This window comes from Chroicocephalus ridibundus, chromosome 3 (genome assembly GCF_963924245.1).
Source record: "Chroicocephalus ridibundus chromosome 3, bChrRid1.1, whole genome shotgun sequence".
NCBI lineage: Eukaryota > Metazoa > Chordata > Aves > Charadriiformes > Laridae > Chroicocephalus > Chroicocephalus ridibundus.
In genome coordinates this window covers 122,607,348-122,626,597 of record NC_086286.1, presented here as the reverse complement: position 1 = coordinate 122,626,597, position 19,250 = coordinate 122,607,348, and the positions used below count along the sequence as shown (strand labels likewise).

General features: G+C 48.5%; 2 protein-coding genes across 4 annotated transcripts; one reads left to right on the top strand and one right to left on the bottom strand.

Annotated features, from left to right (window-relative positions):
- Positions 1–78: 78 nt before the first annotated feature.
- PLA2G7 (phospholipase A2 group VII) lies at positions 79–17,691 on the bottom strand. 3 transcript variants are annotated; one of them, XM_063330615.1, is made up of 11 exons: positions 17,415–17,691; positions 10,354–10,478; positions 7,126–7,276; positions 6,520–6,613; positions 5,905–5,973; positions 5,284–5,431; positions 3,698–3,811; positions 3,325–3,416; positions 2,598–2,771; positions 1,816–1,964; positions 79–1,440 (listed from the first exon to the last, which is right to left on the bottom strand). In XM_063330615.1, the coding sequence occupies exons 1-11, from the start codon at positions 17,674–17,676 to the stop codon at positions 1,337–1,339; spliced, it is 1,482 nt and encodes a 493-aa protein (XP_063186685.1). In that variant the 5' UTR covers positions 17,677–17,691; the 3' UTR covers positions 79–1,336. The 3 variants fall into 3 exon arrangements, with proteins under 3 accessions (XP_063186685.1, XP_063186688.1, XP_063186686.1); XM_063330618.1 differs by lacking the exon at positions 17,415–17,691 and adding an exon at positions 17,047–17,174; XM_063330616.1 differs by lacking the exon at positions 17,415–17,691 and adding an exon at positions 11,120–11,342.
- Positions 11,440–12,757, top strand: IMP3 (IMP U3 small nucleolar ribonucleoprotein 3). The gene has a single exon (XM_063330619.1). The coding sequence runs from the start codon at positions 11,489–11,491 to the stop codon at positions 12,044–12,046; it is 558 nt and encodes a 185-aa protein (XP_063186689.1). The 5' UTR covers positions 11,440–11,488; the 3' UTR covers positions 12,047–12,757.
- Positions 17,692–19,250: the final 1,559 nt, after the last annotated feature.

Below are 19,250 nucleotides of genomic sequence, written 5' to 3'. Positions count from 1 at the left end.
AGATCTCAAGTGTTGGTGCTCCCTCAGTAAGAGACGCACTTGCGTGTTGATTCCCCTAATAAAGACAATACATGATGATAGGCTGGGAAGAATTTAATTACATTCTGAAAAACACGTCTTAGGTGGTGTTGCAATCTCATGTTAAGATCACAGATTATATAAATATTTAATTACATCATTAACTGCTTTGCTTGTTCCACTTGCTTCAGTCTTGTTCATAACCTGATTTTGAAACAAATAGGCTACAGTTTGTAGTCCCACTTTTGCAAGGCTTACTCGTTTAGAAGCCGCCCTTCCATGTGGCAGCTTCAAAGAGTTTTGTTCTAAAAATCAGAGCCCTCTTTAGCCAACCACACAGTTAACTGCTTCTACTGACAGATACAGACAGCAGAGCTAGTACCCGGACAAAGATGAGAGTCTGAAGAGTATTACAACCACGGGAGACATCGAGATGATCAAGCGATGCTCACATACTCATTTTTAAAGGAGTGGTAGAAGTGACACATCTTTTCCTGTAATTTCACCTATAACAGTACGACTGAGTGATAGTGGTAATACAGAGATTAACAAGAGAGGTGCTACTTGGACCTTTGCCTAAGGGGAGTTACAGTTGCTACAACAAGAGTGACCATTTCAGCAGCTTTTGGAATGGAAACATCCTCCAAGTATGGCAGTAAACACAGATCTTAAATGTAAGTGGATTAAGTTCATATGAGATGCCCTATGTCTGAACAAACACCTTCCTTTGTTATCTTAAACTAGTTCCTGTAGCTTTTACTGTGACTTTTATTAAAATAAGACAGTTTTCAAGACCTTCTTTTTCCACTGGCACCTCTCTGACTAGAAGGAGCAAAAACCTGCTCCAACTCTTGACTGTTGTCAGAGCACAGCTGAAAGACTAAGTAGTTTAATAACAAAGATTTTTTTTCTTCTTATGCTGCAAAAAAGGCTTGTTGGATGCAAACTGACTTAAAGCTTAGTAAGTAGGACTTTAGTTTAATTCCCTGGAGCTTAATCTCTCCGCAAACTTGGTTCTAAGTCAAAACCAGGAAAAGCGTTTATATTACCATCAAGTGATTTCCCACCCCCACCCCCCCCCCGGCTGCCTGTAAAGCAGAATTTACCCTGTTGCAGTATTTCAAAGAATCCCACTAACTCATTTGAACTAAAACCTCTCTACATTTTCATGATAATGTAACCTAATGCCTTATCTTTTTTTCTTGTTCCACACCCCAAAAGCTGTGTAGGTGGCCAACGCGATCACATGTCGGAGCAACGTCTGGCCAACATTAGTGTCCTGATGTCTGTGGCATTTTCAGTACTTCTTTTGTATTCCTTATTCAGGTTCAGCTGGAGATAAGTCAATATTGGTACCAGGAATAACGTTGGCTCCTATGCCATCCACAAGAGAATCCCACTTATCGAAATCTTTCTTAAGACCTATAAAATGGGGAAAAGAAAACCCAAGTGGTAATGAATTAAATAATCAGCTTTTTGTAAAGCTAAATTGAAAAATTAAATTATAGTACAGATGAATCAACTTGGCAAAGTCGGGGAGGCATGATGTTTTAAGGAGGGGGAAAATGACACCAGGTTTGTATGTATTGGAGCAAAACTGCAACATTCCTCCTGAATTCCTTAGAGTACAAAAGTAACTAACAAACCTCTAGAAAAAGAATCTGACTTGTTCTTTCTACTTCAGCTTTTCTGACACATTACTTCTGGTTTTGTTCTAAACAGACTGGTTACGTAAAAAGCTTCACAGGAATTAAGTAGTAATTTAACTTCATACTTTGATGTAAACAGATAACTTACTCAAATGTTTCTGCAGGAAGGCTAATGAAGCGTGATTGCTTATATCAATAGCTTCATTTGGATCTATTTCTCCTTTTAATTTGAAAAATCTTCCAATGATTCCTCCGCTCACAAAGGTGAAGTCAGGAAAGCTCTGGTGTACTGACCCCCTGCAAACAGAACAATGATCAGCAGGCTTGTAAGAACGCAGTCGGCCGATGAAAAGATGCCATGGGTTGCATGGACTTCTCGAAAGACTGTCGCACATCTTATGCCGTCGTCTTTAGCAGAAGAAGACAAACCGGTTCATCTCACGAGCATGCAAGATCAGCAGTAAATTCTGTCCTATCCATAGAAGGGAGGAAGTTTGGTACGTGCTTACTGTAAGTCGCTATAATTGCAACGGCAGTAAAGAGTAGGCTTGGCAAAACTTCAAGATCAAGCTGCCTCTCTGCTGCAAGGTGGATGATAGAGCCACCCACTCCCCGGCATGCGGTGCTTTCACCCAGAAGGTGATTTAGTGCTCAGAAACAGATGATGCACGAGGCCCAGGACAAAACTTGTGCCCCAGGGCAGGAATGTGCACCTTGGAGTATCTTAAACTTAGGGTTACCGCCTACTTTGAGAGAGGTCTCTGTTACTACTGCGGAGGACATACCACTGTCTAATTTAAACATGCAGTGAAAACCTGGGCCATGAAGAAGTACTGACTGTCTGTCTGCAGTTACATGTAACGGAACAGCTCCAACAAGAGAATAAAGATTCATCTTCAGCCACAGAAGTGATGGATCCTGGAAACTTACTTGATAGTGATCATTTTCTTGTTTGCGTCATTGGAGCCGAGCTTCTTCATCTTTAAGATATTGTCAGCCCACTGGAATTTTTCAGAGTTGATAAAAAGCAGGGGTTGCTGGACACTGTTTTGGTAAATGTCATCACCTACTGGAAGCATCCATGCATCAAGGGCAATGCCGCACCTGTCAAAAACCACTGGATATTGTCACAGAAGCAAAAAGCTTTGTATGGAAGTTCTCAGCATGCTTTGATTTGCAGGAGACATGGGAAAGAGAAACTCCCTATGATACTGAACAGGTAAACAGGTTAATGAATCATTTTGTTTCAAAATGATGTCTACTCTGGGGGAAAAGAATTAAACCATTATTGCATTTGTTGTTGCCATTGCCAGTTGTAGCTGGGCGCAGGAGCTTCTGCAGGGTCATAGAATCATAGAATGGTTTGGTTTGGAAGGGACCTTAAAGATCATCTAGTTCCAACTCCCCTGCCGTGGGCAGGGACACCTCACACTACACCAGGATGCTCAAGGGTCCCACAGTATCATGATATAATATGATAAAGCCGTTATGTTCCACCACATCCCCACAGTTGAAAGAAGCATGACTTGAGGAAACAAGACATGCCCAACAAAACTTTTCTTCAAGAGCTCATTAGTAATTGGGGGATCTTAGGTAAGGTCCCCTGCTCCGGACCTCTCAAGCGTGAAGCGTCTCGTGCCTTGTTTTGCATACTTACCTGAATCTTATTTCTTTGCTGAGACTCTCAATAACTGTAGCACCACCAAAAGAGTGTCCCATCACAGCTATTCTGCTAGTATCAACAGAATCCTGTCAAAAAAATCCAGGTGCTGTAAGAGACTTTCTTTCCCAAACTTTTTATTTTTTTCCCTAAAGGGAAGAATTTATTAGGCAATAGATCCTATTGAAGTAGGAAGCGCATCATTTCAGCTCCATTACTATCTATCCAGCTTGGGATGACCTGAGAATATGTTCACAGATCTATGGTGTGATCTTCAGAATAGTTTACAGGAACAAGTTTAGAAATGGAAGAGGGAAAACAGAAGTATTATTAGGTGTTTAACAAAATGCAGTCACTGCCTTTCACTCACCTTTAAGCTATTCCAGTCAAAGTTTGAATTTAGTACATTCATCACTTCTTCTCCTGAATTGATTTTAAGAATGAGGTTGAGAGCTTTGATACACTCCTGTGCTCTTTGCTGCACCTGGGGAGAAAGAAGAGTTGGGTCTGAGCAGTAGAAGGAATTATCAGACAACTGCTAGGTTTGCTGGCCCTTTGAACATAAGACTTACTCTGATTTTTATTTTTTTTTTTTCCCCCAAAGTATTTGATATGGTAGTGACTGTTCTGAACTGCAGAATGGAACTGTAAAACAGAACTCTGACAAGGTCTGACCAACAAAATTGACTTCTGGAGGTCCAAAGAGTTGAAGCTCTTGCATAGATCCTCTGCACACCGAGGAATTTATCCCTACAGCATGCGCCAAAGACCTTCAACTCCTTCCTCCTGTCACTACTCAGAGAAGGGATTGTTGGGATGTACAAAGGCTTAAGTTACACAACTACAATGAAGGCTGACTTGCTGCTCTTCCTCATGCTCATATTGATGAGCAAATGTCATTACATCACTTGCCCCATCTCCATGGTAGCTCTGAAACTGTCTTTACACTGGATAAACCCAAAATAAGAAACAGCCAAGAAGCCCTTCCCATTACATATATACACATACACATTCTTGAAGACCGTAGTAAAGCTGCTGCAAATAAGTTTTCATTGTTTGGTATAAGAAGTGGTTTTGATTTTGATATTTTAGTAAAAGAAAAGCTTCAAAAAGAACCAAAGAACAGTTCTTGGGACCCACAGTGTGTAGGCAGCCAGCAAGATGTCTGTGCATCACTGAATTTCAAATAAATCTCAATCTCCTGACTTCCCTACTAGTGAAACTTGCAGGCAAGGGCTTCTGGAGGTTATTTCAAAGCTCAGACGGTAGATATTTAGACTCGTAAGTAGGATCTTGTATGCCCACAGGAAATGACTCTTGTACTGCTGTCTGTAGGGCCCAGGGAGATAAAGAGAAATGCCTCCCTGGGCTGAGCGCCTTAGCTGGAAGAAAACACTCCCATATTTTAAAGGTCAAGTCTATGCTTGGAGGAGCTCGTCTGTATGGCCATATCACATCTAGCATGAATGCTGCTTATAATCAGGAAGTCTGCATTGTTTACATTGCTATAAACCACGTTAAAGTGTAAAGATGATGAAGCAAACATTCACCCTTAGAGCAGCCATGATTCATCTTCCTATCTAACGGTAAACAAAAGCAAGCCTAAGGCCACACAAAAACATCTGAATTCAGCTGAGTCACTTAAAGACTGGGCTGGGCAGCAAAAGTGTGAAGATACAGAGAAGAAACAGAAAGTTGAGTGGAACCAGAGGAGAAACAGCTGACTAAGCCTGACATGCAACTTCATGAGAAAGCTCTGTTGAGGAAGTGGTCTATGCTCTGAAGAAAGCTGTTGTTGGCTTTCCTATCTTCAGGAACCTAGGACTTGATGATATTTATATATCCCCCAAGTCATGGCAGGAGACTGCAGACATGGCCAACAGGAAAGAGCCAGCTAGTTTGTCCTAAACACGCCGCTCCTGCCTCACCCCGAGAGCACAGCCCTGGGATGAGTACCTGCTTATGGCGCAGGCAGCGCTCTTCCTCTCCAGTTTTTAGTTTCCTGTAGTAGATCCACTCCTTCTCCATGTTTGACGTAGACTCTTCCTGTCGTTCAGAAATGGACTTTTTTTTACAGTAATACGTTGCTGAAGCAGACTCGTCTCTGTAATATCAACCAAAGGTTATTTCTGGGGATGTATTCCGTTTGGTTTGAGATGAAGTCAGCAGAAGTTTTAGATTTCACTTATCTCAGGAAATCCATCTACCACCCAGTGCTGCTGCAACCACAGCTGAGTGCAGACAGACTTTCTAAATAATGCAATAACCCCACCAAAACTCCCACCTCCTTTATATTCTCCAGGTTCTAACAATAAGAGAGGGAAAAATAGCATGCCTGAAGAATGACAAATGATATCAACCCTGGGACTTTCCAGTCAAGGGCTAAGCAAATTCCTTTTGCTTAGATAAGAGTTGAGGTAGAGAAACAGGGGGTGTGGGCAGGGCTGAAGAAGATACGTTAGTTTTTCTTTTAAAAAAAAAATAAAAACCCTAAGTTCTTCTTTAGAATAAATAACATTCTATTCAATGTGAGAAAGTTTCTTCCCATCAGAACTCAAAAACGTGCCGTATACGCACCTGTGCTCCACAGCAGCCACTATGAAGCCCTGAGAAGCCATCTCTATGCAAATAGCGGAATAGATTGTCCTGCAATCAAAACCATGCTCTGGTGAGACACGTGCATACATAATTATTTCAATTACACTGCTTCTTAAACATGGACCGCACTACGTATGTGCTAGCCCCTAGTCAGTATTTCTTCTGTTTGAATTTGCTAGCCAGTAGAGCAGGCTTTTGTACGCCAGGCACCAAAGCCTGTTCACAAAACCCTGCTACTGTTTTACTATCTATTCCGAAGGAAAAATGCTAATGATTTTTAAAAAAGTAGCACTTTGCATCTTCAAAGAGCTGTCCAGAAATCAACTCGCTGATCTTCACAACATGCTTATGGATTGGTAAATACCTTCACCCCTAAAATACAAAGGGAAACCGCAAATAAATACATCAACCCTGCTTTTATTTACTGCTGTTGATTTCAGCGGAGGCATACTGATACGCAGCAGCCTGTTGTTCAAATCTGTTTCAACTCCACGAGGATCTCACCCCCCTACTGAAAATCTGTTCAGAACCATCCTTGGAGATCGCTGTCGCCACAGGCGACAAAAATAGTTTGTCAACAAACTGCAGAATTACCGAAAAGCTCCAAGTCCATGGGAAAAAATGAGGAGTGGGTATTTTTCTCCTGGCTTAAAAGCAGCATTTGACTTTGCAGGACAGGTCACTGAACCTAGATAAAAAACGAAGCATATGTCATTATTACTGAAATGAGAGAAAGCCTTTGTTCCTGTGGGAGAGAATCTGGTGACCACTGATTTCAGAGCGGTCATCTGAAGATAAGGTACCAAATCTCATCCCTTAAAATACAGAAGGCAAATATGGATCTGATTCTGAAAATACTTTCTAATTGGCAAAAGATCCTTTCCTTCTCCTCCTCCCATCCACAGCCTACATACCTTTCAAACCCTACGAGAACAGATTTTCAAGAACAGTCAGGCATCCAAGTCTTGTTGGCATTCAGACCTTAGTATCTATCTGACCTTTGTATACGTGCACTTTTCCCTGTGGGATTTGAATCCCGACACAGAGGCGCAGCTTAGCCAAGCTCTTCCTAGAGCAAATTGCTCCGACAATTAGTCCTGCAGCAATAATACACGGCTTATGGAGCAGTGAGGCAACGACCTGTGTACAGAGCTCATGCCCTTGTACTACGTCAAGGAATAAAACCAGAACCAGTCTTACCAACATAGTACTGGAAAAGCCTTTCTCCTACAATTCGGTACATATTAAGGAAGTCAGAGAGTCCCTGATAGTACTCTTTATCAGGAATCCATGGTGCCTCTTCGTTAGCTGTGGCATCGCACGATGGATAATACAGGCGCAAGAAGCTTCCCTGGGATTAGGAGGGACACAAAAAAAAAAAAAAAAAGGAAGATTGATATTTCATTATATATGGAAGATAAAAGCATTTATGTCAAGGGTTCAGATGCAAGAATGACAGCTCAAGAGAATTAAGAGAATCTCACAAGAAAATTACTATCCTATACAGGCTTTGATGCCAATCCTCTGTCACTATCTTTTTGTCCCTGCAATGAATTTAAAGTAGCATGACTGCTGGCATCCACGCAGAGATACACGTTGCCTGCTCTAGGTTAGCCTATAGCTAATTCAAAATGCTCCATTTAATTAAGTTAATCACAACTCACAACCTGTTTGCTCCATTTCTGCATCTTGCCGGATCTTTTCTTTTGTCTTCCTCACTATGCCTCCCTTGGGGGAACAGTACGATGAAGCAGTTTGAGCAGTTTAACAGGGGTGGCTCCGTCTCCTTCACCCGTCCAGCTGGGAGCCATCATTGCTTTCCTTGTACCGGTGAGTCCCATGGAGCTGTTACTGAACCAATTCCGCTTGCTAAACTCGGGGGGAAAAGTATACCCTCCTAGAAGTATATTTTTTCACTAGGTTTGCAAGACAAATTTTACCCTGAGACTAGTTTCTGGAAGTGCGGTCCAGCAGATGAGATGCGGGGCGAGTCAGGGGCATGGTCTCGGTGTGGTGTCGTGGTTTTGGCCAAATTGGCCAATGGCCGGTGACAGATGCTCTCCTCCCTCACCTCTCGCACACGGAGAGGAGGAGGAGGGGTAAAGGGATTTGCAAGTTTAGAAGAAACTAAACTACTTTAATGAAATATTGATAATAAAATAAAAAGGAAATAATGAAATAGATACAGTATGTACAAAACCGTATCAAGCTCCCAGGATGACGTCACCGGCAGGCACTGGGGAAGTCCCAGACTGGACTCAGCAATGGGTGGGAACTGGATTCCACAGCTGGAGTCAGGAACCCATGGATAGGGATCAAAGGCAGATGAACAGACAGGGTCCTCCTCAGGCGTCGGCCATTGAAGAAAGAGAGGGCTGACCCTTTGATCCCTCAGCTTTTATACTGAGCATGGGGCAGATGGGATGGAATACCCCTGTTGGTCAATTTTGGGTCACCTGTCCTGTCTGCTCCTCCCTACAGGTGGGACCCCTCTACGCTTTTCCGCTTCCGACCCTCCAATGGAGCAAAGAACGAAATTAGCCAACCTTGGTTGTTATAGCAATACATATAAGCAAGAGCCTCTCTGCGTACCATTCCTTGGCACAAACTGTAGACATTGGTCTTATCACTGAGAACGAACTGTTTTCGGCACAACATGCTGTTAACGTCAGAGAGTTAGAAGAGGCCTAGCTAAGAAGTAAAATTACCAAACAGAAAATTGCTTCTCTTTCACCTCAAACCAGGACACGTGGCTATAGCATTCCTGGCTGACCTGAGCAAAAGGCTCTCCGTAAAGCCCTTGGGCAGCTGCACAGCAAAGGAGTGCAATATATTGTTCTTCCTCCTCATCAAGATGTTCAAAAGCCTGTAGTCCTCCATCTTTCTAAATGCAATTTTACTAACTTGTGTTTTATCTGCCTCTGTTTCTTACCACCGGTCTGAATCTTTTACTGCCTGCACTCCAGGTTTTCCAGGAAACCACCCAAGCTTTCCGTGTTCACACGGACCCTCCATACCCCCTTGCCAGTATTTTTGCAATGCAGACAGCGGTGATGTACCAATGGCACACCTTAAAGCAGACCTCCCGGCAGAGGAGCTGGGTGTAATTTGCATTCTTACTTCCTGCTTTGCAAGGGAATTTGCGACACATGATTCAAATTCACCGTCGTTGCTCCAACTGTACGTTTGTTTTCACAAGTTAAGCCTAGGGCCAAAAAGAACACGAGCTTTGGGATGAAAGCTGGTTTCTCGAACGCTAATTTATCAGTTTCATACAGGACGTGTGCCAAAAGCTTGCTTTATGAAGCTTGTTTCTATTTACTCATCAAACTTAAATCAACTTTTGACCCAAAGGCCTTTAAGGAAGAAATCCTCAAACCTTCATCCTCACTGGTAATGATATTAACTTGATCCCAGAATAGCCCTAGTGAACTTTCCCAGGTGACTAACTGCTTACCAGAAAGGGAAAGAGGTTCGTTATCTATGCCTGAGAGAACTGTAATTATACGAATTGCTTATCTAAGAAAAACACCTGGGCTGATTGCAAAGAGAAACTAATGGCTTCTTTGTGCTATTACAGAGTAAGCTCAGTAAAGGAAAAGATATGAATAACCACTACAAACTGATCACAAGTTCCACTACACCTGGCTAGTCTGAAGAGTGAAGCCACAGTCTAAACGCAGGCCTATTCACATAAGAAAATTAAAAAGCAAGAGGATTTGAAATGGAAACCCACAAGTGAGCTCATTTACTGTCCCCATCTTCTTATCGTGGCTTCTCTCCATACTAACCACCTGCCGAACTGACATCCTGTTCTTTTTCAGCTAGATACAATTTCGAGAAGACATCTCCTGCTTTACCCTGCGGATGAAACACTATAGACCCTCATCACCCAACCCTGCTGATTCCTGTCGGCACAGAATCACAGAATCATAGAATTGCCTGGGTTGGAAGGGACCTTTCAGATCACCTAGTCCAACCATCAACCTAACTCCGACAAAAACCATCACTAAACCATATCTCTAAGCTCTATGTCTACCCGTCTTTTAAAGAACAGCTACAGTCACAGAGACTTCGTGTGGAGTCTCCCCAGGAGCCCAGCGCAGAAGGGTGCGGTGGGGTGGCTCAGAGGAACCGTGTGGGGCCCAGGAGGACACCATTTCTCTGCAGTATCCTGCGTAGGGGAGTCAGGAAGGCAAGGGTATTAGGAGGAGGGAGCCATGGAGAAGGCTTGCAGGTTACATCCATCTGGTAAATGCCCGGTACACATCCACATTGGGATGGAGAGGATAGTAAGCTCAGCTGTGGCAGCCACGGAGCATCCCTGCACATACAAGGCCTCCTGTTTGATTCGTCTGCAAAACTACAGCAGGTTGTTTCACTAACACTGAGGCTTAAATCCAAAGGGGGAAGAACCAAGACCTTTACCTCAACTGCATTTTCTGTCATTAGGTCTGTGCATCCAACCGAGTGTGGTCCCTTCCCTTCAGGGATCCTGTAAAACTTCTCAGTGCTGTTGCTCCCCATTTCCACTGGCACCTTCACCGACAAGCCTGGGGAAAAACACAAAGCAAGTCAAGAGACCCCCATGGGCAGCGTGACCACATCACCTACCCTGAAAAACATCCACTGCGTCGAAGGTCCAGTAGGAGGAAATTCAGGGTTGAGCTGATACAAGAACCTGCTCATGAGAATCAGAGATCTGAAATCCTGAGTCACCAACCCGACCCGCTCTATTGCGGAATTTCCTCGGAGCGGAGTGACCTGAATCCCAAGGATCAGACAACGCTGTGCACTGAACAGAAAGGGCAGGGAGGAATGTTTGGCCGGGTTGGCCACGGCAGCACCGGGGAGGCTGAGCTGGCGCAGAGCAGCAGCAGTGTCACTTCTTGCGCACAAACGGGGAAGCGCAAGCCCAAGAGCCGTGAGTTTCAGGGCCGAAGGCAGTTCCCTTCCCACCAGGCTCCGACTTGGAGCTGCTTCTCCTCGTAGGAACGGCAGAGAGGGAAGTTTTTGCCGTAAACAAAGTCGGGATGGGGGAGAAGGATGTCACGGAAAAAAACGACGCGGTAGCCATTGTTCCAAGAGGAACGACGCAGCCTGGATTTGATCCCTGGAGTGAAAAGGAAGGGCTGCCCGAGCAGGAGAGGCTGTTGGGAAGGCCTGACACCCCCCACCCCGCCCCGGCCCGTACCTGGGGTGACACCTCGGGGCCAGGCTGGGGACGAGCCGAGCGCAGGAGGGGGGGACCCGCCGCATCCCAGAGCGGGCAGCCGGCGTGAGCAGCATCCCCCGGCCGGGCGGGGATCTATCCGCCGCCTTCCCCTCTCCGGGCACGAAGTGGAAGAGAGCCGGGGTCCATCCTAACCCGGCGAGAGACTCTCCGCTCCTCCCGGGGGCGGGGCGGGACGGGACACCCCGGGGCGGGACGCGACGCGACGCCCTCCGCTGGGAAGCTGCGGGGCGGAGCGGGGCCGCTCCTCCCCGGAAAGGGCGGCCGGTGCCGAGCTGTGTGCCTCCCTCCCTCCATCCCTCCTTCCTTCCTTCCCTCCCTCCCTCCAAGATGGTGCGGAAGCTGAAGTACCACGAGCAGAAGCTGCTGCGGCGGCTGGAGCTGGTGAGCTGGGAGGCGGCGGGGGGGAGCCTGGCCGAGGTGAAGGCCCTGCGGCGTTACCGGCTGGCTCGGCGGGAGGACTACGTGCAGTACAAAGCCCTGGCCCGCACCGTCCGCGCCTTGGCCCGCCGCCTCCGCGACCTGGGGCCGGCCAGCGCCGCCTTCCGCGCCCGCTGCGCCGCCGCGCTGCTGGAGAAGCTGTACGGGCTGGGGCTGGTGAGCAGCCGGGGGTCGCTGGCCGCCTGCGAGAGCCTCTCGGCCTCCGCCTTCTGCCGCCGGCGCCTGCCCTGCCTGCTGGTGAAGCTGCGGATGGCCCAGAACCTGCGCCACGCCGTCACCTTCGTGGAGCAGGGACACGTCCGCGTGGGGCCCGAGGTGGTGACCGACCCCGCGCTCCTCATCCCCCGCGCCGTGGAGGACTTCATCACCTGGGTGGACACCTCCCGCCTGCGGCAGAAGGTCCTGGACTACAACCAGGAACGCGACGACTTCGACCTGGCCGCCTAGGGATGCCCTCGCTTCTCCTCCCTGCCCCGTGGGACACGCGTGGGGATAGAGGCGCGCGGCTGGAACCGCCACGGTGCCACCATCAGAACATTTACCCAACTGAGACACACCTGAAAGGGGAAAACACGCTCACTAGTATGAGCTAGGAGCAGAGCAATGCGTTCTAGTAACCTGTTGCTCGGCTCTGAGCTCCTCGTCATGGCCCACGGCTCTGTTCATCCACGTGGAGAAACATCCCGTCCACATCCATCGCCCCGAGAAAACAGCCCAGCTCTATCATACTTCCATCCTGTAACACCGGAGTGCTTCGAAAGGTCTCTGCCCCATGGCAGGAGGGGATGTGGTCGGGTTTAAGTGCTTGGCTGCTAATAATAGCTGCTGGGAGGGTTTTTAAGCCTGGCCAAGTGGCTGTTTTAGGACTGAGTTTGGCGGCTTTGCTGCTGCTTTTCCAAGAAGTGGCCCCGCAGGTTCCTCCTTCGGCTGATGGTCCTGCAGCAACCGGAGGAGCTGCTTCTGGAAGAGTTTTGTCTTGATACCGAGCAATATGTGCATATACGGGGGAAACGCAGGGGTTGTTTGGGGTCAGCAGTAAACAAGGAGGCCAAGTACTGCATTTCTGGAACTGTAAAAGTTTTAGCCAAAAACGGAATTAAAAGGAGGGGGGAAAAAAAAAAAAAAGCCAAATTTCTTCTCATGTGATGTCATAAAGGGAAGTTTGACACTCCGAGTTCAGTATCCCCACTGTGTGAGGGGTCCCGGCTGACAATTAGGCATCATTTACGGAGCAGGATCTAATTGGAGCGAAAGCTGTCCTAACCCTGCCTGCAAATCTGGGGGGGAACTTCTGCGTTTCGCACCCAAGCCAAACAAAAATGAGATCTGCGGGGAGCCTCAGGCCGCCTGGGGCTGTTGGGAACTTTATTCCACGTTGAAATAAGGAGCGGAAAAGCAAAAATAAAACAGTTGTTTTAAGTTGCTGAAGAAACTTGTGTGCTATTTCATGTCGTCATTTCTCTGAGGGTTTCTCGTGATTTTTAAATATCCCAGTAAGCCCTGTGTCACCTTGCAGAACTTTTTTTTTATGCAACTTCTTTTATGTAACTTTTTTATGCAAACTTTTTTTTTTTTTAGATAGCTACAAGGCTGCTGCTGAGTTTTTAAGTGGTTTTTGCTAGAAATGCTTGCTTTCCCTTACCCAGGGCTACGAAAGGATTTGGAAGTAGGTTTAGGAGCGGAGCTGTGATTTCCTGTCCCAAATCCAAAGGGCTGGAGTTCGGCTGCAGCCACCGCTCTGGGTCTGGGAGCTTTAGTGTGGCATGTCTGAACAGGGAAGGTCTTTAGGGGAGGAGTATTTTGGGGTTATTGAATGCCAGAAACTATCATTGAATATTATAGCTGTTTTTTAAAATGCAAACCAAATGTTAAAATTCCCACCGATCTCGTAAGCCAAATGTATCAAGCAGAGCATTAACTTTTAAAGCAATAATAGATATTAAGGAAAGGACACAAAAAGAGGCGGGGAAACCTCTTTGCTTATCCTAGGAACTACTCCTGTTTATACTTGGATTTATTTCAGTAAAACATCACCTGTAACACCTTAACCTTTTTCTCGGGGCACGCACCTTGCTTAGGGTAATAAATAAAAATTGGGAAGACGTTTCGCACTGTGAAGCGTGACTTTTCTTAAACACCTTTCCAGCTTTCATCTAGAACAATGTCATTATTTCTTGGGAAATTCAGAAGGTGCCTAAGTCAGGTGCGGGTTAAAATAGTGTATTTGCTCTGCTTTACTCTTGTGGGGGAATTTAAATAACAGCACGGCGACGTGTCCTGTGCAGGGCATTTTACTACTCGGATGCTAAACTGCTGCTCTGCCCGGTTTGTCCAGCCCTTGAAAAACCATCGGGAAAAGGAGATCTCAAACCTCCAGCCTGTTAGACTCCGTAGTTTATATCCTCAGCCTGTTCTTTTCGTCCTAAAGCAACTTCTCGTCATTCATCTCTGCACCTCCAGCATCTGTAGCAGAAGAAAAACAACCCAAAACCCTGTAGGCTGTTAAATTACACTACAACAATAGTAGCTACTTGATTTCCCTATGGGTGCTGTGGGATAACAGCATCCATCACCCCCGCTCTCCTTCTGCGGCATTAGAAATCAGATCCTCATGTGTTTTTAAAGAAATGCGTCAGGTTGCGTCTTTATATGTCTGTGGGTGTCTTAATTCTGGAAGTCTGTGGCCTTGCTGGTAGCTGAGACCTGAGACGCATGTCCTGCTCCTAGATTCTTCACAGCTGGAGCCCACGCACGCCTCGGAGGAGGAGCGCTGGGTCCACTTCCAGTGCGATAAACGGAGCGTTGTCTCGATCCAAAACCAGAAGTCACACCTGACAGCAGCACGCTCACATTATTGCTTGTAAATGCAACCCGGCGGATGACGGCTTCCCCATGTTTAACCGTGTTTTTACCTCTAGTTCATGGGTTTGAGTTTGTTTGCCAGAGCTGACGTGCTGCGGCTGGGCGGTTCCCAGGGATTGAAAGGGCGCAGGAAGCAGCTCCGGCAGCCTCTCCTGGCACTTGGATAAACACGGAGGCTGTTTTTAAATTCCAAGGCTGGATCCAACGTGGGTATAAAATCAGCACTGGCTTCCTGGCACGAGGAGGTGAAACGCCAAAAGGCATTGCGCTTTTTGGGGCCAGATCCTGCCAACTTTCCAGGCTCTGGGGGCTTGCAGTGAGAGAGCTTACATGCTTGAGGCGGCAGGACGGGGTCATGGCTGTCACCGTGCTTCTTCACAGCACCTTCTGAGGTGGGTTTGCTGTTCCTCAGGCTGCTCAGCATCTCCGTGAAGCTCATGGGATGTTGCTGGTGGAGGAGGAGGATGGTGCTGGTGTCGGGGCGAGCTGTCCCCATGCCTGACAAAACCTGTCACCTCCATGAGCATCTGTCCCAGCAGCTGGGGGCTGGAGAGGTGCCACCTCCAGCGAGGGAGGAAGGGGCCGTGGGGGGCTCTGGGCAGTGCAAGAGCCTTCAGAGCAAACAGCGAGCAGTTCCCAGGCGGGATTTCTCACTTGGATTATGCCTTTTGTTTTTCTTTCTTTATTATTTTTTTTTCCCCCTGGCCTTGGCTCGTCCTTTATTTGAAGGCTGCCAAAGCGGGGGAGCTGTGCTTGAGGAATGCGGGGGAGCTGAAGGAAAGAGTCCTTCACACTGCCGCCTTTTGTGTGGCGGGGTGTAAATGGCTGAGGCTGTCACCGAAATGCAAATGTGTATTTTTCTGCTGCTCTGAGCCGCTTTTTCTTTCCCAGTAAACAAGCATACTGCATGCTTTAAAGGCTGCTTCCATCCGACATCTTGGTGTGGCTTAGTGCAGAGGAGATGCTGACCTCAGTAATTCGGTGGCAGCACATCACCACGAGCACGGGCAGCACGCGGGGCTGGGGAAGGACGGTACATCCCCCTTCTCAAGGTGGGAAATGGAGACTGAGAGAAGCAAAGGTGCAGCTGGGCAATTCCCAGACTTTCAGTGATGCTCCTGCATCCTGGCTTAGGCCAGGGTCTCCCAGCCACATCTCAGGGCACTTCCATGCACTCATCTCGGTCGCACTCCCCAGTGACATGTTCCCCACCAGATGGAGGTGTCACTGTCCCTTTCTTGAACTCCGAGTACTCCGTTTTAAGTACATCTCCTGCCTGATTTGGCACTGGAGATGGAACCAAAGAGCCATTTCTCATCACCAGGTCACGGGATCGCCTCATAGTCCCTACCCCAGATACCAAAAGATTCCAACACTCACCGAGTCTGGGGGAAAAAGCACACCTAAGTGTTATGACAGCTTTTGCCTGAGAGCCCCAGTTCTGGTCCCTGCTCTTAAATGCCCTGTTTTCAGCAGTGAATCAACTTTTCTCACCCTTTGCTTGCTGGTTTGGGCCCGAAGCAGGACCTGGGTGGTGGAGAACCTGTCTGCTGTGTGGTAGGGACATGGCGACGTCAGGTGGAAGCAACAGGCAGCAGCTTTGGAGTCGGCAGGAGGAGGCACTTGGGTTCAGTCTTCCCATAAACCGTGGAGCTTATGGATCCAAGGGTCAAATCCAAGTGTACTTCCCCCAGCAGGAATGTCCTCTCTCACTTCTCTGCAAGCACAACTCCACTGCAGAAAGGTCCCTCCCCCCCTAATATTGGCTGATTTTGAAGAGAGAAAGTGTTTCATTTCCAGCAGGCAGAGAAAAAGGGGAGTCCAACCACCACTGACAGCCAGAGATGGAGATTTGAGCATCTCCAGTTTTCTCCTAGGGCTGACCACTGAGGGATCACACGTGTCCCCAGCAGTAAGTCACAACAGCTTCTCAGATCTCATAAATCATGTCAGCTGGGTTAATACGTGGAAGTCAGGATGGCATTGCCACCCTCAGTCCCTACCCCGAAAAGCCACCACCTGCTGCTCCTGGAGAGGCTCAGATGGTTGCATCACGGGGCAAAGTACGGGCAAGCTCTCCCGACGCGTTCATCTAATGTTACAGTCCACCACCTCGTCACTTATATCTGAGCTCATCAGGTTTAAAACACACTGGGGGGGGGAACCATGTCCTAAACCACCATCTTTCTCCCCTCTGGCTCTAACAGCAGCCAGGACGTAGGGTCCCACGCAGGGATGCCCTACAGATGCCAGGTTATGGGGAGATTATTGCCGTGCAGGCAGAGCACCCAAAACCTGCTCTGTGTCCCTCTCAGCCTCCCAGAAGAGTTTAGGTCAGGAAGGACCGCTGGAGGTCACCTAGTCCAAACCCCTGCTCAAAGCAGGGCACGCTTGGGGCTGCCTCAATGTCGCATGTCACCGCGCTGGATGCCTGAAGCGGGGTTTAATCACCCTCGCTGTGAATTTTTCCCCCCCCCTTTCGCCTAGTCTGAGTTTCCCCCGCTGCAGCCTGCGACTGCTGCTTCCCATCCCACGCCCGTCTCAGGAGGGGGGTTACTTTTCCCAACGGGAAAAACTCAACTCACCCTTTCCCGGAGCGCCGGCCCGTACACGCAGCGGGGAAGGGGCACGTCACCGCATCCCCCCCCCCCCGCCCCGCATCTTACCCGGCGCGAATCCCACCCCTCCGCAGGGACACGCGGGGATCTGGGGCGGGGTAAGGGGCTGGAAGGGAGGAAGCGGAGGAGCGGCAGCGCTGGTGCAGGGTGCGAGCCCCCAGCGGGGACAGGCTTTGGGCTGAAGCCGAGGAAGCCGGACCACCACCAAGCTGCGCAGAGACTGCTCAGCTCCTCAAAATGCCCCTCGCACCACCATCGCTCCTCCCCGTGCTTTCCCCAAACCCTTCCCCCCACCCACCCCCCCCGACTTTGGCAGCGCCCGGCGCTCAGCGTACCCGGTGTGCGGTGTCCCGGCCGCCCTCCGCTGCCGTCCCGCTGGCCCGAGGAGCGGGATGGAGCCTTCGGCCGCCCGCGGCCCTCCGGAGCCAGGCGGGAGGCGGCTGTTCCCGCAGGAGGAGGTCTCTGTCGCGGGCAGACCGACTGCCGGGCTCTCCCCGAAGGGGAGGGACCAAACTTTGCCTTAGTTTTCAGATGAGACAATCTTTCCGGGAGAGATCTTCCCCGCACCTGGAAAACAAGTTTCCGGCAGGGAGACATCCCGAAAAAAGCCCCAAACCGCTGCACGCCCCAGAGGAGCCTGCGGCTGCCGAGATGCCAGGCTGTGCCTTTGCGGGGCAGGGACGGGTTGAGACACGGGCTTTTTTTGCATGTGGCCGTGAATTTCTGGCTTTCCCCGCCGCGCTGCCGAGCGCGGGGGCTGGATCGGGCACCGGGATGCCCGTGAGAAAATGCCCCCGGCCGGGTTGCGACATCCCCCGGAGGAGCTGCGACGCTTACGGTGGGGCCAGGAGGGGAGACCTTTGGCTCAAGGTCCCTCCGTAAAAATCCAACTCTTTTCCCTCTGACCTTATGAGAAGGGGATAACAACCCCCTAAGGAAGCCGGTCCCACTTTTGGCTGCAGCTCCTGGAGCGGTGGATCAAACACAGGAACCTCCCGAAAGGGCTTATCCACCCCCCGCCTTTGCGCAGCCCCAGCGTTTGCCCCCTCGATAACACTGAATGTAGGGAATTAACCCTAAAACCAGCAGCAATAATAAAAGAATAGTTTTCTGAGGGATCAGCCGGTTGATCCAGCTGATGAAACAGCCCCATGAGGTTCAAGGCTGGCAAAGGGAGGCAGCAGGGGAGGGAGGGAAGGCAAAATTTGGCTTGACCTCTGTTGTTTTATGAAGCCGCACCTGTGGAGCGTCTCCTTGGAGAGCTGGTGAGCTCCTGGGGTGGGATCTTCTTCTTCTCCCTTTGCCTGTACGTGTGTGGGTATGATCTGAAGCTAGCAGGGCACAAAGGGGCTTGAAATGTAAGTTATATTTTTCAACTTTGAATTTTTTTGGCATTTCCTTGGGAAATAATAAGAAAGCTGCATGAAAAGGTCCATCTTTTTTTCTGTACTTTTGTCCAGCGCTCATTTCAGTGACAGGCTGGATGTCTTAAAGTGTAAAAATTTCAGGGTAGATTTAATGCTGATGAAAGGTCTTGGAGAACAGCCCTGAAGACCTCTGTTTAATCTAAAGGAACAGGTTCTTCCAGGTTAGTGAGAAGCAGTGAGGAGGAGGAGGTGGTGCGTGAGTGGTTAAAGTAACAGAGACATGCCAAAGCCAGTGATACTTTTGTGGCCAACCGAGGAGCCCGAGAATTTATTTTATTTTTTAATATACTCAGATATTCCTAGATGTTCACAAGTCAAACTCGGTAGAAGTCACATATGCATCTTTCTCTTGGATCTGGTCTACCACAGTCCAACCACCTAAGTCAGGGCACCTACTGAAGCAGGCTGTGATTCCCTCTGACCTTTGTATCTCATCTTTTTCTTACAAGAAAGCAGGGTAGAGATGGTGGTGTGTCCTTCCGGCCTGGATTTGGGAGGTGGTTGGGATGTTTATGGGAGTTGGGAGCAGGGACATGACCCCAGGACGTAGCCCCTACAGTTGCACACCTTCCGTCACTTCAGCCTCTGCAAGATCCAATGTTGGTCCTTTCCGACATGCTGAACGTGGAAATCACACTTTTTTCCATCTCTGAAAATTACTCCATGAAGTAAACACAATGCAAAAGCTGGAGCAAGTCCTAAAACTCTTCTGGTTTATGAGGGGGACTGGACTAATTAGCTTAA